Source organism: Alligator sinensis, unplaced genomic scaffold (assembly GCF_000455745.1).
Source record: "Alligator sinensis unplaced genomic scaffold, ASM45574v1 scaffold983_1, whole genome shotgun sequence".
NCBI lineage: Eukaryota > Metazoa > Chordata > Crocodylia > Alligatoridae > Alligator > Alligator sinensis.
This window is the reverse complement of record NW_005842015.1, coordinates 2,790,163-2,804,682: the sequence shown is the minus strand read 5'-3', so window position 1 is coordinate 2,804,682 and position 14,520 is coordinate 2,790,163. Positions and strand designations below refer to the sequence as shown.

The window sequence follows — 14,520 nt, the reverse complement described above, 5'->3', positions numbered from 1 at the left end:
TATGGTCAGTTTGTACAAATATCCAGCATCAATCATCAAAACCTAACCCCACAAGAAGTTAAATACCTAAAAGTGTGTTCCAAAATTTCTCCTGAAAAATTGGAACAAAGGGAGGATTTGTAGTGCGCAGGTTTGTTATTACCCTGAAATAGAATAGTTTTCTGATAAGCATACTGTTAGGTTTACAATAATTTAGATTATTAGGAAGTATTAGCTTTACAGCTGAATACAAGGCATGACCTGTGGCCTAGCAATGCAGCTGACCACAAGGCAGATTGATAGCTAAGCCTTTGCTTGTGTCAAGTAATCATTTTAACTGTATTAAACATTTTCTGAGTTAAAAGCAGCAAGTATCTCTGTGTCTGTGTGCTGAAAAATCAGCTACAGCAAGAAGTAAGATAAGACAGGGAAACCATTGTTCTGGGTGCAGTGGTTGGGTCCTTGAGAAATATCTACTACTGTGTAAGGTTTTGCTAACATATTATAATGTTACTGTTACTTAACTTTTAGCTTTTAAAAAAGTGCTAGTTCAGCTTAATAGAAATATGCTGTTACAAAGATTTAAAAAGCACCGCCCAAGTATTGCTTTTTTTGTTAACCATGAAGTCTTGCCTTGTTGTAATAAGTATAAAAGATCACCTCACCCTTAGGGGGGGCCATTTTGCCTTTTGCTGGCTTTATGGTCTTTGCTCGAGCAAATAAACAGCTGTCTTTCTTTACCCGCGTTGTCTGTCAATCAAATTACAGCTAGACAACAAACCTTAGGGAGATTTCCCCCACCACAATAGGCAGCCTATAATTCATTTATAAGTACTTCTAGGAGCCATATAATTATATATTATATGCTGGATGCAGGGAGATCTCCCAATAGGGAGTGTATTTCAGGATTTGTATACAAACTGGGTGGAATAAAAGGCCAAGTAGAGCAGACGCTAAAGCGCAAAGAAGTGGGTCAGCTTGCTGGGGGATGCTGAGAAGGGTTTTCAATGACTGGGTACTCTGACATTGGGAAAAGACGGCAAACAATGTAGTTGGGTCCGGCTGGAGAATGGAAACATTTTATGATGAATTTTGCTATTGTTGTTTTCCATTTTCCAGGGTTCAACTGACCCATTTTGGAGGTTCTTATGGTGTTCATTGAATCTTTTTGTGAAATAACTTTCAAAGTCCTCATCAAAATGTTTTGAAACACTTTTTTCACATGGCTTGTTATGGAAAAGTTCAGTAAAAAAAAAAAGATATGGTTTATCATAATGTCAGCAATTTTTCATAGTTCTTAGGGAGAGAAAACAAAGGCATGAAAAAATTGACCTATTCTAGTTAGCAGTGATCTGATGAGTCTTGAAAATTCACAAAAAAAACTTCACCTGCTTTCTAGGTTTCATTTCTGACCCCAATTCTTTTGCACTTTCTGGACACGAAAATGTCCACCACTAGGCAGTCCAGGCCAGTTGTTGTCCCACCAGTTAGGTACCTAAGCATGATCCTCTTCAATGCTGCTGGAGTTCCTAAAAAAATGTTAATATAAAAACATGGGTGGGACTTCTCTGTTTATCCGTGACTTAAGACTAAAGCTTTGTGCCAGTGTTCCACAAACGTAAATGCATATATATATATATATATATATATTTCAGGGATTCAAAGAGGGTGGAATAGGATTGCAGTTAAGTATCTATGCACAGCTGAGTGCCTAATAGGTGAAATAGGGTCTGGTTCTCAAACGTGCTGCCTGGATGTAGCTGTGGGAACACAGTAGAGAATCTTCTGTTTAAAGAGATTAGTAATAAAGGGTCAGTATTTTCTTTTGCCCTGTGGCTGAGCTATGATATCATTCCTCTTGCATTCAACCCTGTAATTCTTCTTGTTACTGTTCTTGCAGCAGCTGTCAAAAAGCAAAAGAGATCAGCAGCTGCTGTGATCCCCACCCTTGGTTTTTTCTGGCAGAGGGGCATACGTGTGGGTCCTGGCCAAGTTTTCTTGGACCTCTGTTAAAGAATACAAAGGAATGGAGTTTTTGGTGTCTGGTTCCTGGAAGAGTTACCAAACCTCATTCTTCAAGTGATCTTATCCCATAACTCCTTGTATTGATATGTGATAGAATGTGTATTTGTTCATAGTTATAAGCCTTTGGGGTTTCTTTGTAATATTTCATCTACTTATTGGAGTCCAACTAGAAAATCAGTCTGTGATATCAGACAGTCGCTATGGAGAAGATAAAATATTGTCAGTAATAGTGCACATGTTCTACCTTTTCTGCCCATCCCTGGACCGGAAAGGTTCACAGGAAAAATAGACAAATGTTTGTGCAGTATCCACTGGTCAAATTGGCTCCAATTCTAACAAGGGAAATAGAGATGCTGCTTTTTCCTGATATCAGAGGCCACTCCCATTACCACTTTTTACCATATGCAGCCGTACTACACTAGCCAGGCAAATGAGTGGATAGTTGACATGCATGGACACACTGATGTTGGCAGGTTTAAAATTGAACCTTGTATGACCAATTTAACAAAAATCATGAAACATGACCCCAAGCTTTTCTAGGCCTCAGCTATAGATTGCCTTAGTAATAGCCAACCAGACAGCGTTACCTTCAAGCCCATTTTTGGAGTTGCTCCTTAGTGATATGCACCTTTTACATTGGTCATACAAGAGTTCAGTTTTAAACCTGCCAGTATCAATGTGTGAAGGGAAAATCTTCTATGTGGTAAAGGATTCCAGTCCTACACAAAGTTAATTAAGTGACTTGGAGAGTCTAGCCTGATACTTATAACCTTTTATTTTTACTTATACAGGTAAATCATAAAAACAAATGATGAAAACTCCATCTGTTGAAAAATGTTCCTTGGGTTGTAACAAACATGTAAACTGGTTGACTAACCACTGGTAGTTAAATCCATTTGCCACAAAAATAAAAAGTATTGATTCTGAAAGAGAAAAAAACTGCTCCGTTATATCTATATAGTTTGGGGCTGTTATGCATTCAAGGAAGAATAGTGGCTTGGAAGAGTAGAAAACTCATGGTCTAATAACATTGGATCAGAAGGCTAGAATAAGAAGACAAGACTCAAAGGCTGGACGGAATTTTTTGACAGCTAAAACATTTTAAAATCAACTGGCAAATTATTAAAGGCTAGCTCAGTAATGTCAAGTTGCTGGCTCTAGCAAACTTCAGATCTTAAAGTCTGCAATGTTTATCTTCTTACTTAAATTGGTAACCTGAAATTGAAACTTTTCTTTAGACTCTGGCAGACATTACACTTATGACACGATGAATTTGTTAATCATGACATATATAGTAACCCTGCCATACATTCAGGCAATTCATGGCATGAGAAAAGGAGACGCAAGCCACAAAAATGTTCCACATTGTGGAACATTAGGTTTCCATCATGTCTTAAATTAAACATGTGGCCAGGTAGAACCCTGCCATTCAGCCCCATGTTGGCTCTATGGTAGGGCTTTAAGCTTACCAGCTGGCAGGGAAGCATCCCCAATCTCCCAGGTCCACAGCATTGCAACTGGGGATAGAGGAGCTTTAGACACGGCATGGGGGAGCTTTAGGTGCCAACAAGTAGGGGGCCCGTGAGCCCAACCGCCAGGTATGGTTTCCAGCCTGTTGACATGGTTGGAGGCCTCCGCACCTGGGCAGGCTAACAGCCACATGGTACAGTTCTGCAAGGGGCTGCACCATATGGTTCTCAGCTTGCTTATATAGAAGGAGGTCTCCAGCTGATGGACTCAGGATAAAATTCATCATCTCCCAATCACACAATTAAATTAGCATTTCTCAGGGGCCTTGGAATAAACCAGCAGTGATCAACAACTCGACTATGGGCCAGATCCATCCCACAGAGCTATAATATTTGGCCCATGGGGCTCCCTATGGGTAGGGAAATTTGGTGGCAGGGGAGGAGTGGCAATTAATAATACTACCACTCTGCCCCGGCTGCCAAATTACCAAGCACTGCATGATCAGGGCCAGGCCATACCCGCTTCCCCCTGCATGGATGGATCAGGGCCAGGCTGCACTCTGCCCCCCTCCAGCCAACCAAATCAGGCCCTGCTGCACTCACAGAATCAGGTCCACAGACATATGGAGCACTGCCCATCTGCCTCACAAGGCAAAAAGTTTGAGCACCACTGGGATAAACAACAAAGAGCATTAAAGACTGTTAGGTATCAATGTGATGATTACGTCACATTGCACACTAGGATGAAAAAATAGTATTTTTCATTTTGATTCAAGTTTCTGCAGAGTGTTCAAAGTTTTTGTCATAAAACAGAAAACTGATTATTTGGATTTTCAACAATAAATATAATTCCTTCATTTGTTATATACAAAAAGGGCATTTTATCAAAGAAAAATAAGCTTGTAATACTCTAAAAGCAAAAGGGAAAGACTGGGTATGTACTCAACAGATGGACAGCATACAATCTGCCCTCATCTTGTCATCAGTAGTATAATTTTCAGTCTCTAGATGGAAAAATCAAGACTTTGCCTGTGTTTCTGTGTTTTGAATATAACCAAATAGGCAGAGGTTAACAGTGCAACACTGAGAGCATTCAGAAACACATGCGCGCGCACACACGCGTGCACACACATGTGCGCGCGCACACACACAGAGTCCTGTTCTCAGAACAAAACCTCCAAGAATGTATGGACTCCCCTCCTGGTATTAAAGTATTAAAATAGTTCAGGCCAAGGATGTTCAAAATCCAGGAAATTATGTGTAAATTTTCTAAATATTTTCTATTTCAGAGGCAGTTTCTACTCTGATTTTCTCATATGCCATCCTATTACTTCCAGTTGCACTGTGCAGAAAGGCAACTTGGCAGTGTAATTGGTACCTGGTGAGCAACTCTGAAGCACAAACCAGAATTACATATAGCTCCCTCTTCATAATCTCCGGCTTTCCACTACTAGCAAGACTAAATTTTTCTTGTGTTTTTTCTCTCTAAAGTCAGGAGAGAAGCTTTGAACCCTTAAGATGTTTGTATCTCTTATGTAAGAATGTACTTTCTTGCCTAGTCTCACATCAGTATCACACTTTTAAAATCTAATTTCTTACCTTCACTTTTTTCCAGGACTGGAATCAAACAGACTAACAACTTTGTAGCACATAGCCTGTTTTTTTGCTAAACACTTTTTAAAGTCACAGTATAATTGGGGGTCCCTGTCAGAATATCTGAAACCGTTGTGTTGCTAACTAATATTTTGAGGGTTGTTTAAGTATGTCAACTATTAACACTACTTATATTAAATCAATACATTACTTGCATTAAAACTAGCATAATTAGCAATGTCTTACTTTGTTTTTGCATAAATATTTTCTGTCCTGAGAAGAAATGCTATAGCTAACGTGTTAATCTCTATCCTCAGGGATTCTTCTGTTTTGCTATTGTATTCTGTGGACTGATACTAGCTGCATTCTGGAGATACAGCAATACAGAGGTAAGGCTTATTTTCTAGGAAAGACCAAGAATTCATCATCATATAGTGATGTGGCAATTACTGCTACCAAAAGTCAAACAGCTGGTGGAAATTAAGCCACCCTTTTAATAGGCTGTGCGTCAAATTCATGTTTTGTAAATTCGGTCAGTGGAATTCAGCTTTTGACTAGGAGGTATACCTTCAGTCTACACATGAATTTCCACTGGGGCTTTTTGGGGAAAAGTATTAAATTGTTTGTTTGCTTGTACGGTTGAGTGGGGAGGGAGTAGTCCCCCTTTGGGGCAGGGGCTGGGAAGAAAGGATTTGGAAGCAGATTGAAATGCTGTTAAAATGATCTGAAACAAATTTGCAACCCAAAGCAAAATGAAAGCAAATTGTTTTGCTTCAAGCAGTTTGTTTTTAAAAAAATCAAGGAAACAAAATTTTATACAAAGATGTTTTCCTTTGGAAAACCGTTTTTGTCTTCAATGTTTAATGGAATAACTTTCCACCATCTCTAATCCTCACTCACGTCAACTGGGAGTTGAGTGCAAAAAACTGAGGATAGATCACAACCAGTGTAGTCTCTGGTATCTGCAGTGCTTTCCAGGTGGTAAACATCCAGTGCATTTATTAAAAAAAATGTCAGCCATGAAGTACTTAAGTGGTGTGTGAGTTGCATGAATGGACCAGGGTTAGTTTTTAGAGCTATTGCTAAAAGTGGTAAAAGGGGCATTCAGGAGAAACAGTGTGACACATGGTAGAAGCGACTCCTTTAAATATACGTATTTGTAACAAATGTGGTCTAATACAAATATAACAATACACATCTCCCCACTGCTACAGTGAGGTTAAAACCATCTCTTTCTTACCTGTAACATTCTCCATGAAAGGACTTTTTCAACATTTCCCACAAGTTACCCTGTGGCAAATTCACCTAAAATAATTTCCTGGTAATGACAGAAGGCAGAACAGACAAAGTCTCTGAGGTGCCAGCCTGTCCTGGGTTCTGCTTGATTTCAAACTAATGCAGCTAACTACCTTACTCTTCTTCAGCAATCCCTCACAGTCGAGGATGATTGTCTTCCATGATTGTCTTATCTGTTCGTCCAAAGATGTCTGATGAGGCCTATCTGGGATTGACAGACTCTACTGGAACTTGGACATGTGTTTCTGTGTGGGGTGGGTGGCACTGGATTCTTTATTTGATCTGTAACATGATGTTTCTGCCACTCCTGCTTTTCCATCTCCATTGTTGTTGTGAGGTTTCAAAGTACTGAGATCCTTGCAGCAGCCTTCCTCTATTTGGTATAGTCCTGGGCCATGATCGACTGGTGCCTCCTGCGACTGTGGGGGGCACCATGGTGATGAGCGGGGACCGCCCACAGCCACCGCCAGCAGTGTTGGTGGCAGAGAGCAGGGACCACCTGCAGCCACTGGCTGCGGTGTCAGCAGCAGGGGGCAAGGGTGGCAGGCAGCAAGCAGGGACCACCCGCAGCCACTATCTGCACTGTCAACAACGGCGAACAGGGACCTCCCGCAGTCATTGGTGGCTGCGTCAGCAGCAAGAGGTGGGGGCAGCGACCAGCCAAAGAATTCGGTGGTGGCTTTGGTGGTGGCCAATCTCAAGGGAGGCACGCACCCCCCTGTGCCCTCCCTACATGTCAGCTATATCCTGGGCAATAGTCTCCCATGAGTTTACATTTGATGTTGCATTTTTTTACGTTGACCTTGAGGACATCCTGGAAGGGTTTCTCTGCCCACCTCTTAAGCGTACACCTTGGCTGAGCTGGGAGAATAAAGCCTGCTTCAGGAGTCTGGAGATGACACAGCCAGCCCAATGAAGTCCACATCAGGTGATAATTGCCTCAATGCTCATGGTGTTTGCTTGCAGGAGGACACTAACTGTCTTCCCACTGGATTCAGAGGATATTCCACTGGCAACGTTGATGGTACTTCTCCAACAACTTTAGATGTCTCCTGTACATTGTCCATGTCTCGGCTCCATACAGCAAGGTGGGGATCACAACTGCTTGATAAACCATGAGCTTGGTTTCAAATCTCATGATCTCATCTTTGAACACCCATTTCTTCAGGTGTCCAAAGGCTGCACTTGCACATTTGAGGCAATGTTGGATTACTTCATCAATGTCAGCCTTCTGCAAGAGATGGCCTGTGAGGTACAGGAAATACTCAGTGTTGTCCAGAGTTTGACTGTGGATCTGGATTGCCAGAGCTGGGGACTGTTCATAAGGAGCTTGTTGGTGGAGGACCTTAGTCTTCTGAATGTTAAGCATCAGTCCCGTTTTCTTGCATGCCTTGGAAAAGATGTTGATGATTGCCTGAAGGGTCTGCTGCTGAGAGAGCATGCTACAGCATCATCAGTGTATTGGAGTTCAATGATTGAGGTTGGGGTGGTGTTGGTTTTGGCTTGGAACTGGCTGAGGTTAAACAGCTTACCATCCATTTGGTAGTCTAGCTGCACTCCAGCTGGAAGCTTGTTGGTGGTCAGATGTAGCATGACAGCAAGGAATGTTGAAAAGAGTGCTGGAGCGATGACGCAGCCTTCCTTAACTTCCATTTTAACCTCCACAGCATCTGTGATAGCTCCATTACTGAGAACCACCACTCACATACCATCATGGAGCAGGCAGAAAATGGTGACAAAATTTGGTGGGCATCCATACTTCAGAAAGATCCTTCGCAACACCTCTTGGCTAACAGATGCCTTGTCATTCTTCATCTGCTTGATGGCTTTCCTCACCTCAACAAGGGCTGGAGGGATTCCGAAATCATCACTCTTGCCCCTATTTGGTAATGATAGCTCTTTCTCCAGCTATTTTTTTTCGGGCTGAGTTTTCCTATTTCAGCAATTGAGTGAGCACAGACTCTGCAAGCTTGTTCTGTATCTGAAATTATATGTAAACCGATACTAACCATTAAACAGATTCTCCACTCTTGTCAAAAAGAACTGATTTTGCAGGCAAAAATGCCGTTGTGCATTTATATATTTTTTTTATCCTGGTAGAAAGTTACCCAATGAGAGAATATTAAAAGCGTATTGGATGCTAACATGTTATCCTTGCCCAGTGTGTGTGTGTGCTTTTGGCAATTAGATGAGATTGCACTTCCAGTAAACATCAAGCAAAGGGCTGCAGCCTCTGCTTTAATGCACAGAGAGAAATCAAGCTTGGAATGCAGATTTTTCCACATAAAATGTCGATTTCCAGTGAAGAATCATATTCTGGCAAAAAGCCAAAATGGTGGGGAGGGGAGCGTCATACTCATTTTAATTCTTCAGTTATCTATGTTCTGGATCAATCTGATGTCTCTTTCATTCCTTGTGCCATAATGCAAAATAATGAGTCTGATATATGCTAAAGAGCTAGATAATTGCTTTTATTCTGTCTTTGTTACATATTACTTTCCAGCATTGTTTTGAGAGGCACTGGGCCTTACAGTGAGCCTTTCTAGGCTGCAGACTCTCACATATTTATGTAAGAATACTTTTAAGTGTGGATGTGGGGTGGAGGGTGAGGGGGAAGAAGACAGGACATAATTTAAAAAATTGCCCTGAATATTCAGTGCTGTTATAGAAAATGCAGAAAATACAAGTAACTAAACTGCTGGGATAAGTTCCAGTAAGAATCCTTCAAATTCCAATATTCTGTATGCAGCCTCTTTAGTACTTATTGTAGATGCCATGATTGAATGATCAATGGCAATTAAGCCATTGGGAAGCAATGCTATGTGCTAAAGATTGTTGAAATATGAGAGCCTAATAAATCCGAGCTCTTCATGTCTGGAAATCAGGATGACTTAATTATGACTGATGAGACAAAAGTTGTCCAACTTCAAGAGAAAAGAAATTTAAAGGAGGAAACATGAAAGCAAAGGAAAGAAGTATGTCAGAGTTCTGCTACTATAGATGGCATGTGGCTGCTCTTCTTTCTATGCAACAAGATGAGGGAAAGTCTGCTAGGAAGAGAGATGAACTCTCAATCTTCCCCTCATGCACCTTCCTTTTGAAATCTCTCCATACAGAGTACAGTATATAGACCCATTTTTTAGAGTGGTCTATACAGGCCCATTTTCCACTGGATTTTAGAGATCTCTGAAATCTCTGGGTGGCTATATGGCTTTCATTATGCAGGGATAGCATCCCTGTATACTACTTTTAAGGGTTTGACCAGGTTTAATAAAGAAGAGAGTGGATAAGTGGCATTCTTTCTAATCTCAAAATTGGAAGTTTTCAAGGCAGTTCTAGTTGGAAGGTGAAACTGTTGATGAACAGGGGTATCCTTGATCCAGTTCTATTTATTTGCAAGAATGTACAAAGTCCTGCTTCTTTGAAAACAGGAGGAATCAAACAAGCCTGGCAGTTTCTTTATTCACAATACTAAGGCTCTTTCAGCCAGTAAGCTCTCTCAGTTGTTTCTCAGCAACACCTGGTTCTGGTCCAGGCTATACAGGAGCTTTCTTCTTTTACCATGAGACCTATCTGTGTCTCTTCCACATGTCCACACTCACTCCAAAAAAGTACCCAGCAAAGCTTTTTGTGCCAGTATGATTCAAATTCTTCAGCCGCTTTGCATGTGAGTAGTGGTACGTGTGCCTGGGCTTTGATTTGGAGGCTGTTGTTATGTCAGCTATCTGCTTACATCTCTTCTATAGCTATCTAAAGGATGGACAGTAGTTACCTATGGTACTTTAAACCAGACTTGACCAAATCTTTAACACTATAATGATAGGTGCCAAAGCTGCAACTTAGTACACTTGTGACTTCCTGTAGTCTGTCCCCTAGATAAAGGGGTTAGAGGCTTAAGACACAAATATCAGAGCTGGTCAGGGACTTCTCAACAAAATAGACTTTCACTGAAGGTTTTAGAATTGAAGGACAGAAGACTGGAAGGATATCATGGGTAAAGAGTCTATTTCCTGCTATTGCAGGAAACCACATCATATAGTCCATTTTATAAACTAGTCAAGCTCCACATTAAAAACAGTAAGGTTCCACCCTACAAACAACAACAAGAACTACTAGAGGGCTATTCCACAACCTCACACCACTGTTGGTTAGAAAGCTTCTAATTTGCAGTCTAAATTTATTCTTGGCCAGTTTATAACCATTTGTTCTTAGGTCAGCATTGTCCTTTAGCTTACGTAGTTCTTTTTCTTTCCTGGTGTTCATTTCCTGGATATATTTATAGAAAGGAATTGAAGCCCCTCTCAACATTTTTGGTACTAGGTTAAATAAGCTAACCTCTTTCAGTAAGATGGGCTTTCCATTTCCTGTATTGTCTGCACCTGTTCCAGTTTGAATATGGGTGACAAATTGTACACAATATTCCCTGTGAGGTTTCACTTGTGCCTTGCACACTGGCATTCACATTAATGCTTCCCTATGTCTACTGACAATATGTTGCTTGGTATATTCTTTTAACCTTTTAATGACTGTATTGTGTTGGTAGCTCAAAGTTTACCATCTCCTATACAATTATTTTCAATTAATGAGCACCCATTTCATATCAGAAATGCCTGTTATTTCTGCCTAAATGCATGGTCTTGATTGAACCTGTGCTATTCACTTTCCAATTCTCTAGTCTTTAATATCATTCTGTCTGATACCCCAGTTTCTTCTCTTTGACAATGCCTCCCAAAATGTTATGTAACCAGCAAATTTCATTAGCATACACTTAATGAAAATAATAAATAAAATTGGTTCCAGGACCAATCTTTGAGACACTTCACCAGTAATCTACCATCTGCCCAATAGTTTCACAGACTATTGCCATTTCTCTTTTAACCATTTCCTTGCTCTCCTTACAATTTTTGCACTAATCCCCATCTTCTCCAGGATAACTAACTGTTCCAATCTGCCTCTATATTGAGTGCTTGTCTGAAGTCCACCTAGATTAGCTTGACCTCAGTTTCCCGTCTTTAGAAAATCAGTTATCAAATTATCAAGTTAGTCTGGCATGATCTGATTTTGGTAAACCCATATGGCATTTTATTCCATTTACCTTTTAAGTTTGGCTTTGATTTTCCTTCAAATTTGTTAAAACTAAAAATTTCTCCTTGGGAATTTTGGAAACATTTTCTCAGGTCCAGGATGAAAATTCTGGTCGAAACAAGAGAGACGTATCACAGCACTGAATGGGAAGTAGCCCAGTAGTTCATATACTTTAATATTGACTAAAACCAGGAACTTAAACATGTATTTCTCACGTCACAATCCACTAGTTTATTGACTACCTGGGGCAGAGGCTTAACTACAAAGTTTTGCACCCTGGGTAGCAGTGGCAATGCCTGGGCCAGTGGCAGTGGCAACTTTGGTGACCAGGGCAGCTGCTGTTCTTGGGTCCCCTCTAACTCAGTGTCTGGGGCTGCTACCCTCATCACCCATTTCTAATTATGCTGCTAACTTGCAGTCTGTCTGTCTTAGGTTTTGTTACAAAAAACAAAACCTTCAGAAGGTCTCAGATTAGTCCCAGTGCAGAACAGGAAAACTTAAATTCTCAGTTTTGTTTCAAGATGGGCAAATAGTGTGCTGCAGTGCTTTGTTAATGATGGTGTGTAGCCAGGGATTCTGATTTGCATAGATAATTAAACTCCAAAGGTTCCACCCCACAGTGTGTTAGCTTCTTAGTGAACTTCATAGCCCTTTCCCATAACTGCAGGTGGTAAATTGCTAGCCTGGGTGCTGAGTGACCCCAAGGGACTTGTGAGACTTTGACATTTCCAAATATAGCTTAATTTTGCATCCCCTCCCAAATCCACCCAGTCCTCAACCTCCACATGTAACTTTACTACAGTATTTCACTTCCACTTTAACCTGCTCTACCTCTACTGTCCCAGTCATAGAACCCCTCTGAAATTCTAGTTCAGAGCTGAGAAAATCAAAGACTTTTCCCCACTTGTGATCTATTATAGGGATGGCTATTCAGAGATGGAAGGCAAATACATGATCCCTATTTTCTTTTGGTCTACCTGGATCAGTACACAAGAGATGCCGGGTGCCTCATTGTGTTTTGCTGAGCATTGAGACATAGAAGCGGCAAGACGCTGTCTGATGAGTTATACTGCTAATGCACTAAAATTAACAAAAGGAAACTAGCATAAGGGAAACTAGTAAAGACCACCTTTATTTTGCATGTGTTTCCATAACTGAGTAGCTGTGGCACTTTACCATAAGCATGAAGTTATATCGTGGTTTGGAGCCACGTTCAGAAATCCTGATTCCAAAAGTCAGAGAATTGAGTCTCCTTTTCAGAAAACAAGTTGCTTTATGCCAGATCAGTTCCTGTAAAGAGCTGTGTGTATGCTCCCTTGTGTGTTAACTACCAACATTTGTTATTAATTTACCATTTAAGTCCTGTTTCTAAAGCCTCCCCTCTGGAAAAAGTTTGAAAAGCTTGCTTTGAAGGGCAGTGCTATGAAAAGGAACAGTTTAGCCAGAGGCTGTCATTAACCACCAAAATATCAGTTTGTCTTGGATTGTTCAGCAAAAAAAAACAAAACGAAAAACCCCCAAAAAACAAAGAGATGTCAGTGCTGTGTCATGACCTTCTTTTCCCTTATTGGCACTAACTTAGAAACAAGAGCTCAAGAAAGTGTGGCCATGTAGAATAATGGGATGAGTCAGCAGAAATAAAACTGTAATCGGGATGGTTTTTTGTTTTTGTTGCAGTCAAGCAGGTTTTTAACAGCTTAGATCAAAGAGCAAGCAAAGATGAGGAGAAAACAAACTAAATGCAGATTTCCCCACCCAAGGTCACTGAGCATCTCTTGCAAGTCCTTCCAGGCATCCTCCTTATTCTGTCTGTCCAGGTTTTACAGCTCTTGTGAGGGAAATGAGTGGCGCAGCTAGCATTAAGCTTTCAACTGTTCATGTCGCAGATTGTGCCCCTTCTTTCTTTTGCTCAGCATTGACTGTGAGCGAGTAGTATTTTCTGTCCTTGGAACCATGCCAAGTTATTTGGACCACAGTATATCCCCCCCACACTCTCCTGCCATGCCTTGATGAACATTGTGTCCGGGAGGATGTATGTTCTGGCCTGTACGTCTGTCTGGTCCTATCACAGATCTTCTGCAGGGCTCCAACATGCCCAATACCCTGTCCCTGTTCTCTCAGGTGCATGGGCACTGTTCTCCATGGATGATGAGCAGAGACTGCCCAGGCCTCTCTCTCTCTCTCTCTCTGATCTTCAGCTCGCGATAGCTCATCCTAGTTCCTCATCACTCAGCCCTGTTGCTCTTCCTTGGAGTTTTTCCCTTGTAGGTCCTGAGGCCTCTGCCTCAGGCCTATTCAATTCTCCTCTTTGGGGCTTGTAGGCACCTTCCCTCCTTTCTTTAAATCAACTTGTCAGGTGAAGTGTTCTTCCCCTCCTCTTTCTTGCTATTACTGCTCTTTAATCCAAAGGGATTTCAATCAAAGGTAAGGCCCTAGCTGGGTCCTCTCTCATGCTATTCTTTTAGAACTCAAAATTAACCAGTACCTCCCTTGGGTCTCTTCTCCTCCCTTTCTGGGTCTATTCTGCTATTGGCAGCATGTCCCTGCTCAGTTCTTCACTTGCCAGCAAGATGCATATACTCTGTTTCTTTATGCTGGCAGTTTCAGGTCACCTCTGTCCTTGCTTGCCCCAGCAAACCAGTCTGCTCTCGTTTGCTCCTGCTCCCTCCTTCCTTGGTGGGTTGGCCCAACTGCTTCCCACAGGCATTCTTCCCCTGGATGGCCAGCTCAGGCTCTGTGAGGACAGGGTCCCATCCTTCCCCTTTCTCCCCGTTTACTTATCTCCTTCGGGCAAAAGGTTGATCTCTCCTCAGGGCTTGTCTCAGCCTCTGCAGCTCCCGAGGGTCCAGCGTGCTGAGATGCTTCTCTGGGTTCTTCCCCCTTCTTGCTGCCTCAGGTCAGGTTTCTTCTTGGAAACACCAAATGATGAACTTCTCTCAGCATCCTTCCCTTAAACTGCCCACTGCCTGCCATAGGCCAATGAGGGCTGGTTCCCCGGAGCACAGGTTCTCGCTCTCCCCTGGCTGCCTGAGCCATGCCACTCATCCAGACTTGAATGGGTGAGTGCCCCCGC

At 41.7% G+C, this 14,520-nt stretch overlaps 1 protein-coding gene across 1 annotated transcript in view; it reads left to right on the top strand.

Annotated features, from left to right (window-relative positions):
- The window catches only part of TSPAN32 (tetraspanin 32), a 110,253-nt gene that overhangs the window by 54,886 nt on the left and 40,847 nt on the right, over positions 1 to 14,520 (top strand). The window contains exon 5 of the mRNA XM_025202125.1: positions 5,384 to 5,455. Coding sequence (XP_025057910.1) covers positions 5,384 to 5,455 — 72 coding nt within the window. The remainder of the gene's footprint in view (positions 1 to 5,383; positions 5,456 to 14,520) is intronic.